General features: G+C 41.3%; 1 protein-coding gene across 8 annotated transcripts in view; it reads right to left on the reverse strand.

The window, feature by feature from the left end:
* LOC140186043 (DENN domain-containing protein 1A-like) overlaps positions 1-23,083 on the reverse strand; it is a 630,918-nt gene that overhangs the window by 186,187 nt on the left and 421,648 nt on the right. For all 8 annotated transcript variants that reach the window (XR_011882770.1, XR_011882769.1, XM_072239859.1 and 5 more), the window contains one exon: positions 14,898-15,023. Coding sequence is in view for 6 of the 8 variants with exons in the window: in XM_072239859.1 (XP_072095960.1) it covers positions 14,898-15,023 (126 nt within the window). In the remaining 2 variants the exon portion in view is untranslated. The remainder of the gene's footprint in view (positions 1-14,897; positions 15,024-23,083) is intronic.

The following is a 23,083-nucleotide window of genomic DNA, read 5'->3' on the forward strand; positions in this document are numbered from 1 at the left end:
TCCCCTCTCCCTGTCCCCTTCCCACTCTCAGTCCACAACAGAGACCCATATCAAAATCAGGTTTATCATCACTCACACATGTCTGAAATTTGATTTTTTTTGTGTGGCAGCAGCCGCACCAATACCAGTACAGTGTAATACATCTGTTCATTAATGTGGCTATTATGGTCTTAACAACAAATCAGTCAATCATGTGGCAGCAACTCAATGCATAAGAATATGCAGACATGGTCAAGAGATTCAGATGTTGTTCAAAACAAACATCAGAATGGGGAAGAAATATGATCTAAGTGGTATTGATTGTTGGTGCTAGATGGGATGGTTTGAGTATCCCAGATTTTCACATACAGCAGTCTCCAAAGTTTAAGGAGAAAGGTATGACAAATATCCAGTGAGTGGCAGTTCTGTGGGTGAAAAGGCCTTGTTAACGAGAGAGGTCAGAGGAGAATGGCCAGATTGGTTCAAACTGGCAGGAAGGCAACAGAAAGTCAAATAGCCACACATTACAAGAGGGGTGTGCAGAAAACCATCTCTGGATGAACAACACATTGAACCTTGAAGTGGACGGGCTACAGCAGCAGGAGACCACACCAGATACCTAATACGATGGCCAGTGAGTGTAGTTGCTTACAGATCATGTGATGCACTTTTCAGAGTATTTTTGCTTCAAGACATGGGCTAAACCTATTACAACTGTAACCCACATAAATGTTTCTTCATTGTAACATGCACATTCTATAGCTAGTGTCTTCATGAAATCAACGTGGATGGTAACACACATGTATTGTGAACCGTATCGATTGATTGCAACAATGTAGCAAGTGCACATGCGGCCGATTGATCACGTGGTGAATCAACTGGCCCTCCTACACATGGAAGGATCTTCCGTTACGTGCAGGCTTTTGAAGGCACCTAGTTCAGCGGGCCTAGTTTGTCAGGCAAATCCCATCATGCGAAAAATAAAGCAAATATGTTTTGGATGATGCGCATAGATTTTATTGAATTAATAAAATACAAAAAAAAGTTATAAAGCGGCAATTGGTTCATGGTGTTCATGGATGATGGTGAGATTAGCAAAGGGTTTGCTGACATTGCAGGGCTCGTAGCTATTGGAATGAAGTTGTGTTCGGTGTGTTGAAAACTATGAAGGGGGATAACTCATCAGAGCATGATTAGATCTATCCCGTAATAGTGATGGAAGCAAGGGAACAGACTGCTGGGGTTTTGTGTCCACTTTAGCCATAGCTGATCTTCCAGAAGACTGGAGTACACCATAAGACACAGGAGCAGAATTAGGCCATTTGTCCAATCGAGTCTGTTCCACCATTCCATCGTGGCTAACCTCTCAACCCCATTCTCCTGCTTTCTCCCATAGCATTTCATGCCCTTACTCATCAAGAATTTTAGAGTTGGCCTCCACAGTTGCGTGACAGATTCACTACACTCTGGCTAAAGAAATTCCTCCTCATCTCTGTTCTGAAGGGATGCCCTTGAATTCTGAGGCGGTGCCCTCTGGAGAATATCAGTATTGTTCCTTCATTTAAGAAAGACAACGGGGGTATATGCATGGAACACTCTGTCAAAGGTGGTGGTAGAGGCAATACATTAAAGACAACTTTGCACTCAATGTCAAGAAGACCAAGGAATTGCTTGTGAACTAGAGGGAAAAGAAGTTGAGGGAAAGCACAGCAGTGCTCGACAAGGGACCATAAAACCATAAGACATTGAAGCAGAATTGGGCACTTGACCCATCGAGTCTGCCCCACCATTCAATCATGGCTGATCATCTTTTCCCCTCGTCAGCCCCATTCCCCAGCCTTTTCCCTGTAACCTTTGATGCCATGTCCAATCATGTACAATGCACCCAACGACTTGGCCTCCACAGCTGCTTGTGGTAATAAATTCCATAAATTCATCACTTTCTGACTAAAGAAATTTCTCCGCATTTCTGTTTTAAACAGGTGCTCTTCTATCCTGAGGCTATGCCCTCTTGCCCTAGACACCCCATCATGGGAAACATCCTTTCCACATCTACACTGTCTAGACCATTCAACATTCAAAAGGTTTCAATGAGATTCTCCCCCCATCTTTCTAAATTCCAGCAAGTACAGACCCAGAGTTATCAAATGTTCCTCGTATGATAATCCTTTCAATCCCGGAATCATCCTTGTGAACCTCCTCTGAACCCTCTCCAATGCCAGCACATCTTTTCTTAGAGGAGGAGCCCAAAACTGTTCACAATACTCAAGGTGAGGCCTCACCAGTGCCTTATAAGGCCTCAGCTTCACATTCCTGCTCTTTTATGCTTCTACCCCTTGAAATGAATGCATATATTGCTTTTATCTTCTTCACCACCAACTCAACCTACAAGTTAATCTTTAGAGTGTGTTGCACGAGGAGTCCCAAGTCCCTTTGCATTTCAGATGTTTGGATTTTCTCCCCACTTAGAAAATAGCCTGCACATTTATTTCTATTACCAAGGTACATGACAATGCATTTTCCAACACTGTGTTTCATTTGCCACTTTCCTGTCCATTCTCCTTATCTGTCTCAGCCTTTCTGCAACCTACCTGTTTCCCCAACGCTACCTGCCCTCGACCAATCTTTGTATCATCTGCAAACTTGGCAACAAAGCCAACTATTCCATCATTTAAATCATTGATATACAGCATAAAAAGAGACTGTCCTAACATCTGACCCCTGTGGAACACCACTAGTCACTAGCAGCCAACCAGAAAAGGATCCTTTTATTCCCATCTTTTATTCCTACCTTCTACCGATCAGCCAATGTTCTAACCATGCCAGTAACTTTCCTGTTATACCATGGGCTCTTAACTTTGTAAGCAGCTTTATGTGAGGCACCTTGTCAAAGGCCTTCTCAGAGAATGCCAACCGGTTCATCAGGCAAGATTTTCTCTTAAGGAAACCACGCTGACTTTGTCCTATAGTCATAGTCATAGTCATACTTTATTGATCCCGGGGGAAATTGGTTTTCGTTACAGTTGCACCATAAATAATAAATAGTAATAGAACCATAAATAGTTAAATAGTAATATGTAAATTATGCCAATAAATTATGAAATAAGTCCAGGGCCAGCCTATCGGCTCAGGGTATCTGACCCTCCAAGGGAGGAGTTGTAAGGTTTGATGGCCACAGGCAGGAATGACTTCCTATGACACTCTGCGCTGCATCTTGGAGGAATGAGTCTCTGGCTGAATGTACTCCTGTGCCCACCCAGTACATTATGTAGTGGATGGGAGACATTGACCAAGATGGCAGTCTTATCCTGTGTCACCAAGTACTCCATAACCTTCATCCTTAACAATTGACTCCAACATCTTTCCAACAGCTAAGCTCAGGCTACCGGTCTATATTTCCCTTTCAGCTGCCTACCACTTTTCTTAAAGAGTGGAGTGACATTTGCAATTTTCCATCCTCTGGCACCATGCCAGAGTCCAATGATTTTTGAAAGATTATTACGAATGCCTCTACAATCTCTACCACTACGTCTTTCAGAACCCTAATATGCAGCTTATCTATGGTACTTTAGGTTTTTCAGGTCTATGAGCACCTTCTCCCTTGTAACAGTAACTGCACCCACTTCTCTTCCTTCACACACTACAACATCTTGCACACTGCCAGTGTCTTCCACAGTGAAGAATGATGCAAGATACCCATTTAGTTCATCTGCCATCTCCTTGTTCCGTTATTACTTCTCCAGCTTCATTTTCTAGCAGTTCTATGTCCACTCTCATCACTCTTTTATTTTTTACATATTTGAAAAAGCTTTTTCTATCCACCTTGATATTCTTTGCTAGCTTGCTTTCATATTTCATCTTTTCCCTCCTAATTATTCTTTTAGTTGCTCTCTGTAGGTTTTCAAAAGCTTCCCAATCCTCTATCTTCCCACTAATTTTTGCTTTGTCGTATACCCTCTCTTTTGCTTTTACATTAGCATTGTCTTCCCTTATCAGGCGCAGTTGTACTATTCTGTCATCTGAGTATCTCTTCGCTTTTGGAATACATCTCTCCTGCACCTTTCTCATTTTTCCCAGAAACTCACCAGAAAATCAGCAGTGGAAAGGCTGAGCAGTTTCAAGTTCCTGGATGTCAACATCTCTGAAGACCTATCCTGGGCTCAACATGTTGATGCAATTACAAAGAAGACACAGCAACAGCTATATTTCATTAGGAGTTTGAGGAGGCTTGTATGTCACCAAAGACACTTGCAAATTTCTACAGTTTTACTGTGGAGAGCATTCAGACTGGGTGCATCACCTTCTGGATTAGAGGAGCCACTGCTACGGGTCGAAAAAGCTGCAGGAAAGTGCAAACTCCATCATGGACACAAGCCTCCCCAGCATCGAGATCATTTCAAAAAACGGTGCCTCAAAAAGGCAGCATCCACCATTAAGGACGCCCATCACCCAGGAGATGCTGTCTTCTCGTTGCTACCATTAAGGAGGAGGTACAGGAGCCTGAAGGCACACATTCAATGTTTAAGAAAGACCTTCTTCCTCTCTGCCATCATGTTTCTGAATGGATAATGAGCCCATGAACACCACCTCACTACTTTTTTCCCTGTCTTATTACACTACTTATTTATTTTTATATATTTCTTATTGTACATAATTCACAGTGTTTTAATTATTATGTCTTGCAATGTATTGCTGCTGCAAAACAACGCACTTTACGACATATGCCAGTGATATTAAAGCTGATTCTAATTCTGATTCAGATACAAACATTTAGGAGGCTCTTACCTAGACACATAGATGAAAAAAAATTGAGGACTGTGTTGGAGGGAAGGGTTAGATTGATGTTGAAGTAGTTCAAAGATTGGCACAACATTGTGGGCTGGAGGACCTGTACTCTGCTGCACTGTTCTACGTTCGATGTGCTTTCTAACAGTCCCTCAACTTGGTTCTGAGTGGCTAATGTATCTCATTAGGAATCACATTTCCTTCTAGAGTTGGGCAGGTGGTGACACACAGGGCGGGCACCCCATCTGACACTCATATAAGGCTACAGTGCTTTCCTGATGCATAGATATGTTTCCCAATTCTAGCCTGAATGTTCCTTTTCCACGCTGAACAGAGATGGATCAGGTATTCTTCGGAGTCTGCATTTTATCCAAGAATCTTTAAGAGTATTCTTGAATCTTAGTCGGTAGACTGAGTTTAGGAGCCACGAGGTAATGTTGCAGCTGTATAAAACATTGGTTAGACCATACTTGGAGTATTGTGTTCAGTTCTGATTCCCTCACTACAAGGATGTGGAAGCTTTAGAAAAGGTGCAGAGTAGATTTACTAGGATGCTACCTGGATTAGAGAACATGTCTTATGATGAAAGGTTGGAGAGAAGGAGGATGAGTGGTGACTTTAAAGAGGTGTATAAGATGATAAGAGGCATTGACTGAGAGGATAGCCAGGATAGCCTGAGTGAATTCCAGGATGGAAGTGGCTATACAAGGGAACATAATTTTAAGCATTTTGTTTATGGGAAATTAGAATTAAATAGGTGGTATAAAACAGTAAGATCAGAATCAGAATCAGGATTATTATCATTGACAGACTGTTATGTTTGTTATTATGTGACAGCAGTACAACACAGGAAATTTTTTAAAAATACTATAATTTACATTAAGAAATATTAGATAGATATACATAGATAGACAGATAAATACTGTAGATAGATGAAAATTAGAGCAAAATAATGAGGTAGTGCTCATGGACTGTTCAGAAACCTGATGGAAGAGAAGAAGAAGCTGTTCCTAAAACAATAAGTGTGTATCCTCAAGCTCCTGCATGTACTCTCTGATGGCAGTAATGAGAAGGGGGCATGAATGGTGAGGCTCCTTAATGATGCATGGCGCCTTCTTGAGGTTTCGCTTTTTGAAGATGTCCTTGATGGTGGGGAGGCTGGTGCCCATCATGGAGCTGGCTGAGTCGACAATCCTCTGTAGCTATTTTCGATTCTGTACATTGGAGCCTCCATACCAGATGGTGATGTAACCAGTCAGGATGCTCTCCACAGTACACCTGCAGAATACCAAACCTCCTCAAACTCCTAACAAAGTATATCCAGTGGCAGGCCTTCTTCATTATTGCATTTATATGTTGGGTCCAGGATAAATCCTCTGAGGGTTCAGAGGGGTTCAGGAGAATGATCTGGGGAATGTAAGAATTAATATGAGGAGCTTTTGATGGCGCTGGGACTACACTCACAGGAGTTTAGTAGAATGTTGGAGGATTTCATTGAAGCCTATTTAATATTGAAAGGCCTAGTTCAAAGTTCAAAGTATATTTATTATCAAAATATATACAGCCTAGACATTTGTCTCCTTACAAGCAGTCACAAAAAAATAAAACCCAATAGAACATATTCAATAAAAGGCCATCAAACATCCAATGTGTAGGAATAAAAAATAGTGCAAACAATAAAAGTAAGCGAATAACATTCAGAACTGAAGTTCACAAAAGTAAAACCACAGTCACAAAGTCAGTCATCACTGCATTGGACACGGAAAGAATATTTCCTATAGTGTAAGAGTTTAGCATCAGAGGGTACAGCCTCAGAATACAAGGGTGTCCCTTTAGAAGAGAGATGAGAAGGAATTTCTTTAGCCAGAGGGTGGAGAATCTGTGGAATTCATTGCCAAAGAAAGCTGTGGAGGCCAAGTCATTGGATAGACTTAAAGCGGAGGTTGATAGGGTCTTGATTAGTCAGGGCATCAAAAGTTTAAGGGAGAAGGGAGGAGAAAGAGGTTGACAAAGATAATAATTCCGCTTTTAAGGAAAGGTGGAGCAGATTGAAAAGGCCCAATGGCCCAATTCTGCTTCTACGTATTATACTCTGAGATGCTGACGCCCAGGAACTTGAAACTGCTAACCCTTTCTACTGCTGGTCGCTTGATGAGGACTGGTGTGCATTCTCCTAGTTTCCCCTTTCTGAAGTCCATAATCGGTCTTGCTGAAGTTGAGTGCAAGGTTGTTGATGTGAAATCACTCAACCAGCTGATCTATCTTCCTCCTGTATGCCTCCTCACCACTATCTGACACTCTGCCAACAACAGTTGTGTCATTAGTGAATTTGTAGATGGTATTTGAGCTGTACATAATCATGAGTGCAAGGAGAGAGCAGAGCAGTGGGCTAAACATGCATCCTTGAAGTAGGCCTGCCTTGACTGTCAGTGAGGAGGGGATGCTACTCAGATCAATCCCTACAAAAACCTTTGCATTGAACCATGTTCTATCCATACTAATAGCACATGATAAATTGGCTAAAATCAGATCAGATAGATACAAATAGATTCACTCTACTTATATTTATATTTAAACGCCCAGAACTACATCTGTAATTGGGGTGTACAAAATACTGTACATTCCCCAATGTTATGCTCCTGCTCTGCATGATTAATAGCCTTTTCCTAAAGGAGTATGGCTGGATATCACACCAGTAGATAGAATGCTGGCTCAAAATGTGTGTTCTAGCCAAGTAAGATGTTAATTACCTACATTTATCCTCGTTCCAACTTAACTTTGCGTACCTTGAAGAAGTGTATCATCTTTCACAATACTTTTGTCAATGAACAACAAATCATTCTCAGCTCTGGGGAAGATTTAAAGTTCAGCTTTATTTGTCATATGGATGTGGAAATATGAAAACATACAGTGAAATGCATCCTTTGCATCAAAGACCAACTCAGTCCACGGTTGCGCTAGGGGCAGCCCACAAGTGTCGGCACTCTGCTGGCGCCAACATAGTATGCCACAACTTAATAATCCTAACGTTTGGGTCTTTGGAATGTGGAAGGAAACCAGAACACCCAGAAGAAACGCAGGAGGTCATGGCGAGAATGTATAAACTCCTTAAAATTCAGGAGGGGCAAGAGTGAATGGAACCCCAATCAGAGGTAGTTGGCGCTGTTATAATGTTACCCTACCATGCTACATGAAATCACTTTTCCTGGCTTGAAGCACTTTAATTGTCAATACAAAATATTCACCATAAGTTAGAGATGTATGCTTTATGCTTAATATAATAGCAACAGGGTAAACTTTGCCATCGGGATCAGTTAAGGGAGACAGCACTGCACTTTTCTGGGGTAAATGGATAAATACTTGAAGACTTAAAGAGAGTCTCCAGAGTAATGGGATTCCTTTGGAATTATCTAGACAGGAACTCATACAATCTGTAACGGCTAAAAGGCAATTTTTTAATGTAACCTCTATTGATCTTTTTCCTGGAGAAGCTGGCTGCAGAAGAGAGAGTAAGCAAGCATATGAAGTGAACACACACAAAATGCTGGATGAACTCAGCAGGTCAGGCAGCATCTTTGGCAAAACAGGTAATCTTAATGTTTTGGATCAAAACTCTGTATCACCGTTTGTTGAATGTGCGAAAACAAGTTTGTCTTCCATATCACAAACAAGAGAATATCTGCAGATGCTGGAAATCCAAACAACACACACAAAATACTGGAGGAACTCAGCAGGCCAGGCAGCATCTATGGAAAAAGGTACAGTTGTCATTTCGGGCCAAGATTCTTCACCAATCCTGCTGAACGCCATAAGAATATCGTCTATTGTTGAAGACACATAAAATTACCCAGCACTGTCAATAAGGAGTTTGTACGTTCTCTCCATGACCACATGGGTTTCCTCCAGGTGCTTCGGTTTTATCCCACAGGTTAATCGGTCATTGTAAGTTGCCCTGTGTTTAAGCTAGGATTAAATTGGGGGATTGCTGGGTAGTGTGGCTCGAAGGGTTGGAAGGACTGTATTCCAATCATTCAATCAATCAATCAATAAATGGTACTGGTTCTTCAGTAAGGCAACAAGGAAGGCTGGTTCAAAAAGTGAAAACATGGCAATAAAGGTGATCTGTGGAGGCTGAGTTGATTTTTATTTCCATAGAAGACAACAAAATGAAAGTCAGGTAGGAATCAAAATATTGTTGACATCGCACAATGAAAATCTACTCCACTCTCCAATCAGCACGCACTGTCCTTGAAAGTGTAAAACATGGGAAAGCCAGCAAATATGTACTTCATTGTTCGTGCTTGCGATGAAGAATCAACAAAACAAATATAAATTTTTATTCTATTTGTAGTCAAAATTTCAAATTTCATTTAACATTAACCTGTTTATAAGTTATCTTAGATTTAGATTTATTTATCACAGACACTGTATATTGAAATATACAGTGAAATGAGTTGTTTGCAATAACAACCAATACAACTTAGGAATATGCTCAGTGTCACATTTCTAGGCCTTACCCTTCTAAGATCACATCTCCTCCACTGAGTATAAAGTACAAGATCTTTTCAAATAACTTTTCTCTAGCTTAGAATCAAGACTCAAGATTGGTTAATGTCAGTTCCAGTATACTCGTGTAAAGGTGTACTCTGTTACTCTGGTTCTGAGGTAGCACAAAAAAATACAATAAGATAAAGAATACAATGATAAAAAACACAATAAATATAAATAGATAAGATAGCTTATATACATAGGTTGATCGTATGCCCATAAAATGATGCTAGGCATAGAAGTGTCTATAGAAGGCATAATGCGACTGACAGGAAATGATAAAGTAGTGGTGGTTTGCAGTGTGGAGGGGTGGGTTAGTGGGTGGAGCCTTACTACTTGGAGAAAATAACTTTTTTTGAGTCTGGTGGTCTTGGCTTGGATGCTGCATAGACTCCTCCCTGATAGCATCGGGACAAACAAACCATGAGCAGGGTGTGTGGGATTCTTCATGATGTCACTAAACATTTTCCGGCACCTTTCTGAATATATATCTTTGATGGTGGGTAGGCTGGTGCCATTGATGCATTGGGCAGTTTTGACTACCCATTGTAGAGGCTTCCGGGCCACTGCAGTGCAGCTTCCGTACCAATGAGTCCACCAAAGATGTCAGGTATGTGATTTGCATGAGCCATACAACTTCTTGCCTTTGGTCATTGCCTTAGTACTTCAGAAAACTCTGGGGCGTCCTGAGCAAAAAACTAAATAGGTTTTAGCATGACGATTTGAAATTTGTTCTCCACTGAGCTGGTTTTCTCTCCTGGGTGCTCTATTAACTCCTGTTCTGCACAGGCCAGACATGCTCAGGTACTATCATTTCCAAATCTCTTTGCGTCAATACCATTCATTATGTGTGGTTACTGTCTTCCCTCCAATCCCCAAGATGTCATATTTGCCTGTGTTGAATTTTTCCAAATTTACAAAAATTAAAAGTCACTAGATGTAGAGAGCTTATATTTTTAAACAACAATTAACTGTGATCGAATATTATACAACATCCCGATCTGTGAGGTTTCCCAAATTTTAGAAGCAAATCGAAAATCAAATATGGTGAAGATGACAAATTTTCAGCCCTTAAACTAACATAAGGACCCACTTAGTGATGATATATCTACACATTCTGAAGAAGGGTCTTGGCTCAAAACATCAACTTTTTATTCATTTCCATGGATGCTGTCTGACCTGCTGAGTTCCTCCAGCATTTTGTGTGTTACTCTGGATTTTCAACATCTGCAAAATCTCTTGTATCCATACATTGAAATTTGACACAAATCCACTGAGAACTTTGACAGTATGAGAACAAAAACTAAAGTGAGAAGGGCAAAATCTTCGAAGTTAGCTAAAGCAATCCCACGAATCAGTGGTTTATCTGCAGAGGATGACAATTTTGAGAACCTTACTGCAAATTTACTCATATTTATACTTATGACTGTGAAGCTAAGCACAGCTCCGACGCCATAGACTGTTTAAGTTTGCCAACGACACCACTGTTGTTAGCCGAATCAAAGGTGGTAACACACCAACATATAGGAGGGAGATTGAAAATCTGGCTGAGTGGTGCCACAACTTGTCCTTTGCACACGGGTTGTTTGTCCATCCTGTTGGATGTGGTCTTTCATTGATTCTATTGTGTTTGTTGGATTTACTGCGTATGCCTACAAGTGAACAAATCACAAGGTTGTATATGGTGACATACGTATACTTCGATAATAAAGTTACTTTGAATTTAGAAATCTGCTTAGCTACCACTGTAGTTAGAAGCAATCATCGGTTGAAGGGGAGACTGTTCATAGAACAAAAAAAATATCATTAACTCCCAATATCCGCAACATGAAGGGAGAGGGAGGAATTAACAAATGGCTTGGATGCTTGAGGGTATGTTTTAATAAGCTATGATCTTGGCTGATGCTATAATCTTTCGCTAAATTTACCAAATATTCCGTCAATGTTATTAGTTGGAAATAAGCAATAGAATGTTAACCGAAAGGAGTTTTGACCTATTTACTGTGCATTAGAAGGTTATTGGAGCGCACACATTTTAGCATAGTTTAGATAAATTTCTATCATCATATTAAACTTCTTATCCAGCATTATATCTAAGGTGAGAGTATCTCTGAAAAAATATACCATCCATCCTTGTATGAATGTATTAAGCAATTGTTATTTCAGTCTGGTTATGGTCGTAGACAGTACCTTCTGCCTGCACTGCACTTTCTCTGCAACTGTGACGCTTTATTCTGCATTCTGTTACTATTTACCTTTGTGTTACCTCACGGCACTGAGGGGATGAATTGCACACAAAAGATATTCACCGTACCTCGGGATAGTGACAGTAATAAACCAATGTCTGTGGAGTTGTTTGCCAAGCCTGCAGGTTAAATTGTAGACTTTTTGTCACCAGTCGAGGTGACATCATCTGTGCACAACTGAGTGCCAAATGCTTGCACTTATATTGGTATGAAACACGTGCAGTCAGCAGAAACAACATTCAGCTGTGCATTGATGATGTCACCTTGACTGGTGGCGAAACGTATGTGACCTAACCTCCCAGCTCAGCGAACAACCCTAGAAACAAGCGGCCAACCTGAGCTACCAATCTTCTCTTTCATTTTACAATAAACCAATAGACCAAATTAACTACAAGCATGGTCTTGGGCTCATGTACACCCCTCACCCCACAGGTCAATAACAATGTTCCCACAACTCCTTTTGCTGGAAACAGCCAATTCAACACAAACCGGAAGCAGGGGTACGATTGGGCTACAACTTGTCTCAGAATATTTCCATTAAAGACGGTACTTTATTCATGATTAATGTTTCTATAAGTTCGAAGAGAGTTCAAAGTTCAAACTATATTTCTAATCGAAGTATGTATACCATACACAACTTTGAGATTCGTCTTCTTGCAGGCAGCCACGAAACAAAGAAACACACTAAAATTCACGAAAAACCCCACATCACAAACACTGACAAATATCTAACATGTGTTAAATCCTTCAGGATACCAAAAAAATTCCAGGTTGTATAGATACTTCAAAATCGTATCTCCCAGTGGAACAGGTTGCGGTTTGCTGTGATCGTAGTCTGGAAGCAGTTTACTTCGTAGAATTGTTAGAAGTTTTGTTAACTGCCTGCATTGTCAATGTGTCTTGTCAGCACTATCTTCAATGATCAATAGTTGGATAGCCTCCAATCTGATGGCAAAGGCATCAATTTCTCCAATGTCTTGCAATTTTTCCCCCAACGCATCCAACTCTTTTTTTTTCATTCTCCATTCTGGTTCCCCACTCATCCCTTACCTGTCTATTAGCCCCCTTCTGATTCCCCTCCTCCTTCCTTTTCCCTCATAATCCACCTTCCCCTTCATCAGATTATTTCTTCTTCAGCTCTTTACTTCTTCCACCTATCCTCACCCAGCTTCTCACTTCATCCTCTGTGCCCGGCCAACCTACCGCCCACCCCCTCACCTGGTCTCACCGATCAGCTGCCAGCTTGTACTCCTTCCCCTCCTCCCACCTTGTTACTCAGGCTTCTGCACCCTTCCTTTCCAGACCTGATCAAGGTTCTCATCCAAAACATCAACTAGTTTATTCCTCTCCGTAGATGCTGCCTGACCTGCTGGGTTCCTCCTGTATTTTATGCATATAGCTCCATTCAAACATATGGACCTTCAAGTGGCATGCAGCTAAGCAATCGGAAATCCTTACGCAGATCTTTTTCCCCCTTTGTTAAACCATTGTCGGGCTAATATTGATAGGAGAGAAGAATGGACCATGGAAGAAAGGCAAAGAGGAGGGGAACCAGAAAGAGGAGATGGTTGAGAAGTGAAATAACTTGGCGTTGACCAGAATCCTTCCGCTGTTGGTAAGGAATTTGTACGTTCTCCCCATGACCATGTGGCTTTTCTCATTTCCACCCACAGTCCAAAGACATACAGGTTGATAGGATAGTTGGTCATTGTAAGTTGTCCCATGATTAGGGTAGCTTTAAATCGGGGAATTGCTGGGCAGTGCAGCTTGAAGGGCAGGTAGGGCGTTTTCCGCGCGGTATCTCAGTGAATAAATAATAAATTAAAACTCAGAGAAACAATAAGTAAACCATAGACCTCATCTCTGCCATTCCATGTCATATCAAATTCAACCACGAAGGGAGGTAATAAAGCAGTAAAGAAGCCAGTACATTATTTTTAGAAGCGAGATACATTAATCATGAGAATTCTCACGCAGTCCTTTCCGCATTTAGTTTCCCTGTGTGAAATCAATGCAAGGAATCCTGAATACAGATCCAATCACCACTCTACAGGTAAGATGCTATATCAATCCATTTTACAACAAAGCTAATCTTTATGACAATCATTCCTATGGCTGACAGCAAAAAGTTCTTTTGATAAACACTTTAAAAATAAAATATTTCCATGATCCTTTTAGACAGCTAAGGCAGGTGAAGGATACCAGCACAGAAATGATATTTTGAATGGGCCACACAATGCAAACATAACTCCCTATTACAGAGTAACAGTAACAACAGAGACTTTCCATTTAAAACTGTTAATAAAATACTGCTTGAATAAATCTTACCATTAGCAAATTTTACACAAAAATACCACTAAATGCACTTGTGCCCATTACTAAACATAATACAAGATTACAGTAACACTGTTGGATGTTTAAATATATGTCGTATATGCACTTTATGTCAACTTTTACTTCTACAGAATACCTTTTTTAATGTTAATACTATTGTATGTGCTGTAAGTGACATAAGTATTGTGTTTCGCACTTTGATCCCTGAGCAACATTGTTTTGTTGAGCTATATATATGTATACAATTGAATGACAATAAATTTGAACTTGAACTTCAACCTGATTATTCAACCTTCTATTAATATGGAGTAGATTAATATGAAGGCCTAGACAGAGTGGACATGGAGAGGGTGTTTTCAATAGTGGGAGAGTCTAGGACCAGAGGGCACAGCCTCAGAATACAAGAATGTCCCTTTAGAACAGAGATCTGGAGGAATTTCTTTAGCCAGAGGGTGGTGAATCTGTGGAAATTAATTGATGCAGACAGATGTGGAGGCCAAGTCCTTGGGTATACTTAAGGTGGAGACTAATAGGTTCTTAATTAGTCAGGATGTCCAAGGTTACAGGGAGAAGGCAGGAGAATGGAGAGATAATAAATCAGTCATGATTGAACGGTGAAACAGAATTGATGAGCTGAATGGCTTAATTCTGCTTTTTTGTCTTATGGTTTTATAGTGTAATCCTTTGAGGATGACCATCAAAACCGACAAGGGCAGCAAGTGCACTCGCATGCCACCACCTGCACGTTTTAGCTTGCCAACTCCTGCACTATTTGGTATCAATAATAACATCACTGAATGAAAATCCTGGAATCTGCATCAGAAAGCCCATAGAAGCTCAAGAAAGCAACACGCTAACTTTTTCTAAGACCAAGGAGGAATAGTTAGTAAATTCTAGCATTGACACAGTCATTAAAGATGAGCTATCTGGGAACAGCTGACTCAAATCTTTAATACATGAATTCTTTTCTAAAGCTTTACAGCGCAATAAATTTGTTCAACTTACAGGTTCAATCTTCAGAGCATTCCTGTAGCTACCAAAGAGGGCTGCTTGACTTTTCAAAAATGCACGAGCAACTCCATCCCCAGTGGTCGTTGAAACTTTCTTAAGTCGGTTCTTCAGTGCTGCCAGCTGTGTGTAGGAATGATGATAAAGGAGGAAGAAAAGAAAATCAGCACACTCTCAAACTGGACAATGCAATATCCCCTATTCAAACCACTCTCAAACTGGGCAATGCAATATCCTCTATTCAAACCCACAATAAAAGTTTAACCTTGCTGGCAGTAATTTCTTAAAATAGTACATTATTAATATTGCTATGGATTACAGAATATTATATAATATTGATATAGATTACACAATATTTTATACATAAAGTACTGTGCAAAAGCCTTAGGCACACATGTATATCTAGGATGCCCAAGACTTTTGCACAGTACTGTATTTGTCAACGTGGAGCAAAGAGTGAGTTTCTAAATCTGGCGGAAGCAAAGGATGCTGGGGATGGTGAGGGTGGAGAGTCGTGGGAGGAGTATAGGACAGATGGCAGAGGAGTGCCAGGGCCAAGGGGTAGTGCGGGTGCAGACACACCCAGCCCTGAAACACCAGGCAAAGTCATGTAATTTCAAACAATTGGCTTACTGATCACTACAAAATGTCTCTCTGGTGATTCTTAATCCCTCCCCTCTCCCTTTTTCTTTTCCCAACCACGATTCCCCTCTCCCTGTCCCCTTCCCATTCTCAATATGTAATAGAGAACCATATGAGAATCAGGTTTATCATCACTCATATATGTCATGAAATTAGTTTTTTTGTGGCAGCAATACAGTGCAATACATAAAATTACTACAGTATTGTGCAGATGTCTTAGGCACCCTAGCTATATATATCTATGACTTCTGTACCGTACTGTATATAACTGCTGAGTAATGCTGACCTTAATCCGATGAAAATGTTGTGGAAGGACCTGAAGCAAGCAGTTCATGCAAGGAAGCCCACCAACATCCCAGAGTTGAAGCAATTTTGAGGATCAGTTGGAAGGATAGGCACACTAACACCAACATGACCATCATCTCCACCATGATCAAGCAACACCTACTCCAATGGATAGGTCATGTCATCCAGATATGGAACTCACTTTTCCCTAACAGATACTTTACTCCCAGTTGAGGGAAGGTTAGCAAGCCCCTGGCAGGCAAAGGAAATGCTTCAAAGATAATACCAACATCAACCTGAAGAAATTGAACATCACATCTAAAAACTGGAAAAACTTTCCACTCAATAGATACACCTGAGGTAAATCAGCTCAAGAGGGAGTTGAGCTACGAGAACAACCTCAGCAGTTAGGCAAGGAACAAGCGGCAGCTGCAAAAGGAGAGATTGAACAACCAAAGGACCACACCACAAACACAGACTCCATTTACTCTTGCCCACACTGCACCTAGCTATGATGATCCCAGATTGGCCTCTATAGCCACTTGTTCAAAGCACATTTATTATCAAAGTATTTATATATTATGCAGCCTTGAGATTTGTCTCCTTACAGACAGCCGCAAAACAAAGAAACCCAAAAGAACCCATAAAATTGTGCAATCAATAAAAGAAAGCAAGTAGCATTTTGAGCAGAAGTGAGTCCTCAGACGCGAAGCCCAGAGTAGCCGGAGCAGGCAACAGTTTCAACCTGAGTTCATCACAGAGGGGCATAAGCACCATGGAGTCCCCAGGCACGAAGCCTGGAGCAGACAACAGCTTCAATGCGGCGCATAACAGGGTACATGACATGGAGCAGCAAGCAGAACTGGCCTGACCCTTGCCTCTGGTCCCAGCATCTTCCTTTTCAATCCATCTGGCCTGGGTTGTTTATTGGACCCTCCATACATATATATAGTGATTCCCACTAAAGAGGAACAAATCTAGTCCGAATAAAAATCTACATTAAATTTTTAGACTGCTTTCATCTTTATTCATAATCTAAGCTCCAAAACTGTCAGCAGACTAAAAACCTTGATTCATTATAGTTCAGTTGATATTACTGCCGATGTTTGCATTTATAGTTTGTCGGTGAAAGGATATGTTAAGTTTGTCACTTTACCAAGTGATATGAGGGAATATTGGCCATCTAATTTTTGTTTATTTAAAATCAGATTTCAGATTCATTCATCACATATACATTGAAGTATACAATCTTTGCTTGCTTCATTCAATGTGTCGTTTACTTCATCAGGTTCTCAGCCTGAAACATCAACTGTTTATTTCCCTCCACAGATGCTGTCCGACCTGCTGAGTTCCTCCAGCATTTTGAGTGTGTTGCTCTGGATTTCCAGCAACTGCTGAATCTCCTGTGTTTATGTGCACATGGCTGATTATTTTTCTATTACTATGTATTGCATTGTACTGCTGTTGCAAAGATAACTCACGACATATGCCAGTGATTTTAAACCTGATTATGATTCTGATTCATTAGGTATCCAAAATATCTGAGTCAGCAGGTCATGCTTCCTGTCTTCAGAAGAAAATCTGCTCTGCAACGTTAAGAAGACATGCCAGTGCAGGAGAGCATAGAAAGCAGATAGCTCATGTAGGAAGAAGAATCTGGCACAACTCAAGACAGATGAAATTAGACACGCAATTTGTGATGGCATTCAAACACCAAAGGAAAAATAGACCTGATCAAATACTATCAATTGAAAACTGAGTAGTAATAAGGCTTTTTAGAAGATGTAATGGTGTCAAGTATTATACATCTTTTCTGTTATTAGTTTTGAAGTAATATTCCAAAAGCCTTGTTTGGGATTGAGGTACGACATAATAGAAACGTACTTAGAGCTGTTAGATTGACAATGATTGAGATGACAGCAGTCATAGCAGGGCAAGTAAAACAGAGGTAGAGGATATCCCAATGGGAAAATTAACTGTCATGTATTTTGTGATATAAAAGACAGAAAAAGAATTGAGAGAACTCGAGTCATAGCTACTGGCAGCAGACAGTGATGTAAAACTAGATGCAATGCTTAATAACAGCGGAGATGGGATGACTTTTAAAATATCGATCATTGCACCAAGAATTCTATCAAATTCAAGTCATTGTCATAGAACACTACAGCAAACAGACAGGCCTTTTAGTCCATATATTCTGTTTCAAATCTATTAATAGCCCTTCTCCGTGGATTGTCACCTTGTCGTGGTGGAGAAGCTTGTGTGGTCCTGTGATCCTGAGAGCAATGCCGTCTGGCGCTATGCTCCTGGTAGGGTCACCCATGGCGGTAAGGTCGAGGGTGAGGTCCCTGACAAAGAACAATCCAACCAAGACCTCAACAGTGGTACAGGCGGACGAAGTCCCACATAGGAGATTAGTGGGCAAAATTAGGGCACATGGTATTGGGGGCAGAGTACTGACATGGATTGAAAATTGGCAGGCTGACAGGAAACAAAGAGTAGCGATTAACAGGTCCCTTTCGGAATGGCAGGCGGTGACCAGTGGGGCACCGCAGGGTTCAGTGCGGGGACCGCAGCTGTTTACAACATACATTAATGATTTAGATGAAGGGATTAAAAGTAACATTAGCAAATTTGCCGATGACACAAAGCTGGGTGGCAGTGTGAAATGTGAGGAGGATGTTATGAGAATGCAGGGTGACTTAGACAGGCTGGGTGAGTGGGCAGGTGCATGGCAGATGCAGTTTAATATGGATAAATGTGAGATTATCCACTTTGGTGGTAAGAACAGGAAGGCAGATTATCTAAATAGAGTTGAGTTAGGAAAAGGGGAAGTACAACGAGATCTAGGTGTTCTTGTACATCAGTCACTGAAAGCAAGCGTGCAGGTACAGCAGACAGTGAAGAAAGCTAATGGCATGCTGGCCTTCATAACAAGGGTAACTGAGTATAGGAGCAAAGAGGTCCTTCTGCAGCTGTACAGGGCCCTGGTGAGACCACACTTGGAGTACTGTGTGCAGTTTTGGTTTCAAATTTGAGAAAGGATATTCTTGCTATTGAGGGAGTGCAGCGTAGGTTCACAAGGTTAATTCTTGGGATGGCGGGACTGTCATATGTTGGAAGATTAGAGCGACTGGGCTTGTATACACTGGAATTTAGAAGGATGAAAGGGGACCTGATTGAAACATATAAGATTATTAAGGGATTGGACACGCTGGAGGCAGGAAGCATGTTCCCGCTGATGGGTGAGTCCAGAACCAGAGGCAACAGTTTAAGAATAAGGGGTAGGCCATTTAGAACGGAGTTGAGGAAAAACTTTTTCACCCAGAGGGTGGTGGATATGTGGAATGCTCTGCCCCAGAAGGCAGTGGAGGCCAAGTCTCTGGATGCTTTCAAGAAAGGGATGGTTAGAGCTCTTAAAGATAGCGGAATCAAAGGTTATGGGGATAAGGCAGGAACTGGATACTGATTGTGGATGACCAGCCATGATCACAGTGAATGGCGGTGCTGGTTTGAAGGGCCGAATGGCCTACTCCTGCACCTATTGTCTATTGAACTCAATGGCTGTGAAGGCGGATGAAGGCTGCAGCAAATCCATCAGCTCCAATTGTCGTGGTTTCCATGCCATTGGAATCGGTTGATTTGTGAAGTATCGTGTGCTTCTTGGAGTGCAAATCAAGTACATGTTAAACAAATACACGCACAGGTGTCTTCGCTCTGTAGGCCACTTCTTCAGAACGAAGACCATCATTCTTGACCTCGGGGGATAGCCACGATGATTAATAATAGGCATAGTCCCAATGATCTGCACCTGGACCATGTTATCCATATACCTATCCAAATTTCTTTTAAATACTGAAATCAAACCTGCACCCACCACTTCCACTGGCAGCTCAAGCCACACTCTCACCACCCTCTGAGTGAAGAAGTTTAACAATTATACTGACAATAAAATGATTAATTTAGTGCTCTCTTGACTGCGCCCCTCATCACACACCATGAATTTCAGTGACATGTACCTCAGCTCGTGCCAAGTCCCATTCACCTCTGTGGATTTACTTCTTTCTATCAAGCCGTTTTTCGGCCCTTTACCTACTTAATCTAATTACTGGTCAAGGTTCCTCTGATTGTGGGTTCTCATGTATCCCTGATTTCCCACACTATATAGACCTTCATCTGGTCAAGCCCTATTCTGAATCCAAACTCTGACATAATACCTCTTTAAGTACCTTAATATCTCATCAAATTTTATTTTTTGAACACATTTCTGAAATGTCTTGAGTTGTTTAACTCCTCACAAAAACATGTTGTAAATACTACAGCGATTAAGGGTTATTGGATTGGACTGTATAATTGTTAATGGACCACTTTGTTCAGCACCGACGCTCCATTTGCCAAAAGTGGAATTTTCCAGTGGCCAATTATTTTAATTCCTATTCCTATTCCTGTTCTGACATGTCAGTCTGAACACAATTAGGCCACTCTCAGGGTAGAGGAGCAACATCTCATATTCCATCTAGGTAAACTCCAACCTGATAGCATGAACATCGATTTCTCCTTCTGATAATTTTCCCCTCCCCCTTTCTTCTTTTTTCTATTCCCTACTCTAGCCTCCTATCTCTTCTCCTCACCTGCCTATAACCTCCCTGGGCACCCCTCCTCCTTCCTTTTCTCCCATGGTCCATTCTCCTCTCCTATCAAGATTCCTTCTTCTCCAACACATTACTTGCCCCCCACCTGAAGGTAGATAAGTCCCCTGGACCTGATAGGATACATCCCTGGGTGCTGAAGGAATTGGCGGAGGTTATAGTAGATGTGTTGGTGATCATTTATCAAAACTCTCTTGACTCTGTGCAGGTCCCGGCGGACTGGAAGACAGCAAATATCACGCCACTTTTTTTAAAAGGATGTAGGCAAAAGACGGGTAACTGTAGGCCAGTTAGTTTAACATCTGTAGTCGGGAAAATGCTTGAAGTTGTCATGAAGAAAGAAATAGCAAAACATTTAGAAAGGAGTGGTTCCATTAGACAGACGCAGCATGGATTCTGAAAGGGCAGGTCCTGTTTGAGGACATAATGAGTGCAGTGGATAGAGGGGAACAGGTGGATGTCGTATACTTGGATTTCCAGAAGGCGTTCGATAAGGTGCCGCACAAGAGACTAATAAATAAGTTACAGATGCATGGAGTCGGAGGAAGTGTATTGGCATGGATAGTGGATTGGTTAACCAATAGAAGGCAGAGAGTTGGTATAAATGGGTGTTTCTCCGGTTGGCAGTCTGTGTGAGTGGGGTGCCGCAGGGGTCGGTGCTGGGCCCACAGCTGTTTACCATTTACATTGATGATTTGGAAGAGGGGACTGAGTGTAGCGTAGCAAAATTTGCTGATGACACTAAAATGAGTGGAAAAGCAAATTGTACAGAGGATGTGGAGAGTCTGCAGAGGGATATAGATAGGTTAGGTGAGTGGGCCAAGGTCTGGCAGATGGAATACAACATTGATAAATGCGAGATCATCCACTTTGGAAGGAATAATAGAAGAGCAGATTATTATTTAAATGGTGAAAGATTGCAGCATGCTGTTGTGCAGAGGGACTTGGGAGTGCTTGTGCATGAATCGCAAAAGGTTGGCTTGCAGGTACAACACGTTATTAAGAAGGCAAACGGAATGTTGGCCTTCATTGCTAGAGGGATTGAATTCAAGAGCAGGGAGGTCATGCTGCAACTATACAGGGTACTGGTGCGGCCGCACCTGGAATACAGTGTGCACTTCTGGTCTCCATACTTGAGGAAGGATATACTGGCTTTGGAGGCCGTGCAGAGGAGGTCCACCAGGTTGATTCCAGGGATGAAGGGGTTAACTTACTAGGAGAGATTGAGTTGCCTGGGACTATACACTCTGGAGCTCAGAAGAATGAGATGGGATCTTATATAAACATACAAAATTTTGAAAGGGATAGATAAGATAGAAGAAAGAAGTTGTTTCCATTGGTAGATGAGACTAGAACTAGGGGACATTGCCTCAAGATTTGGGGGAGAAGATTTAGGACAGAGATGAGGAGAAACTGTTTTTCTCAGACAGTAGTAAATCTGTGGAATTCTCTGCCCAGGGAAACAGTTAGATAGGTTTTTACATAATAAGGGAATTAAGGGTTATGGGGAAAAGGCAGGTAGATGGAGCTGAGTTTACAGACAGATCAGCCATGATCTTATTGAATGGCGGGGCAGGCTCGATGGGCCGGATGGCCTACTCCTGTTCCTATTTCTTATGTTATGTTATGTTCTTCAAACCTAGCTTCACCTATCTCCTTGTGGCACTGCCCTGCTTGCTCACTGCAATTCCTTCCCATTCCTGATTAAGGGTCTTGGCTTGAAATGTTGACTGTTGCTTCATTTCCATCAATGCTGCCTGGCCTACTAAATTTCTCCAGCATTTTGCATGTGTTGTTCTGGATTTCCAGCATCTGAAGAATCTCTTGTATGGATAATTGTTATTTTTGTTGTAGTTTGACTTTCTTGTGCTTGTTTGTATTTTTATATAATCACTTATATACTTGCAATAGTTCAGTGCATTTCTTAGTGGTTGCAGTTGCCGGTACCACATTACTTGAATAGGAGCTAACGTGTGATTCAAGCAATGGATTTTGAATGGAATGTCTTATCAGTAAGTTGGTATAAGAGGATCAGACCTCACTGTCTCAGTCTCTTTGCTCTTTGTCTATTTGTCCCTGTCTTCCCCTTCTTGCCATTAGGCTCTGTGTCTTTCACTCTTTCTTTCCTTTCTTTCTTACCCCTAATTTTTTTTTACAATTCTTAAAAAATGATCGTAAGCAACAGGTTTTATGCCACACACTTGACTTCCAAAGAACCTTGGATCAAATACATCAGGATATACCAAATAGTAAAGGAAGTACAGTAGATTCCAGTTAATTGGGCAAAAGGTTAATCAGGGCAGCTGTTTAACTGGGAAAATTCTTAAAGAAAAACTAATCAAGATAATAGCTGGGATTCCATTAATTTATTTGGGTCACTATGCCACCTAATTGGGGCAGCAGACTGTTGCCAAACAGCTTCTAATTAGTGTCAGTCACATGCACTTCCGTGGTTAAATGAATTCAGTTGTATGTGCTTGTGTTCAAAAAGCAGTGAGTTTTGTTACAGATAGTTGCTGAGAAATAAACAGTAAGACAATTCAGGACTGTTTTACTCACTGCAGTTTCAAGCTTGGAGATGCCAGAAACAGCCAGGAGTGAAAATCA

The sequence above is a fragment of the Mobula birostris genome, chromosome 22, assembly GCF_030028105.1.
Source record: "Mobula birostris isolate sMobBir1 chromosome 22, sMobBir1.hap1, whole genome shotgun sequence".
In the NCBI taxonomy this organism is placed as follows: domain Eukaryota; kingdom Metazoa; phylum Chordata; class Chondrichthyes; order Myliobatiformes; family Myliobatidae; genus Mobula; species Mobula birostris.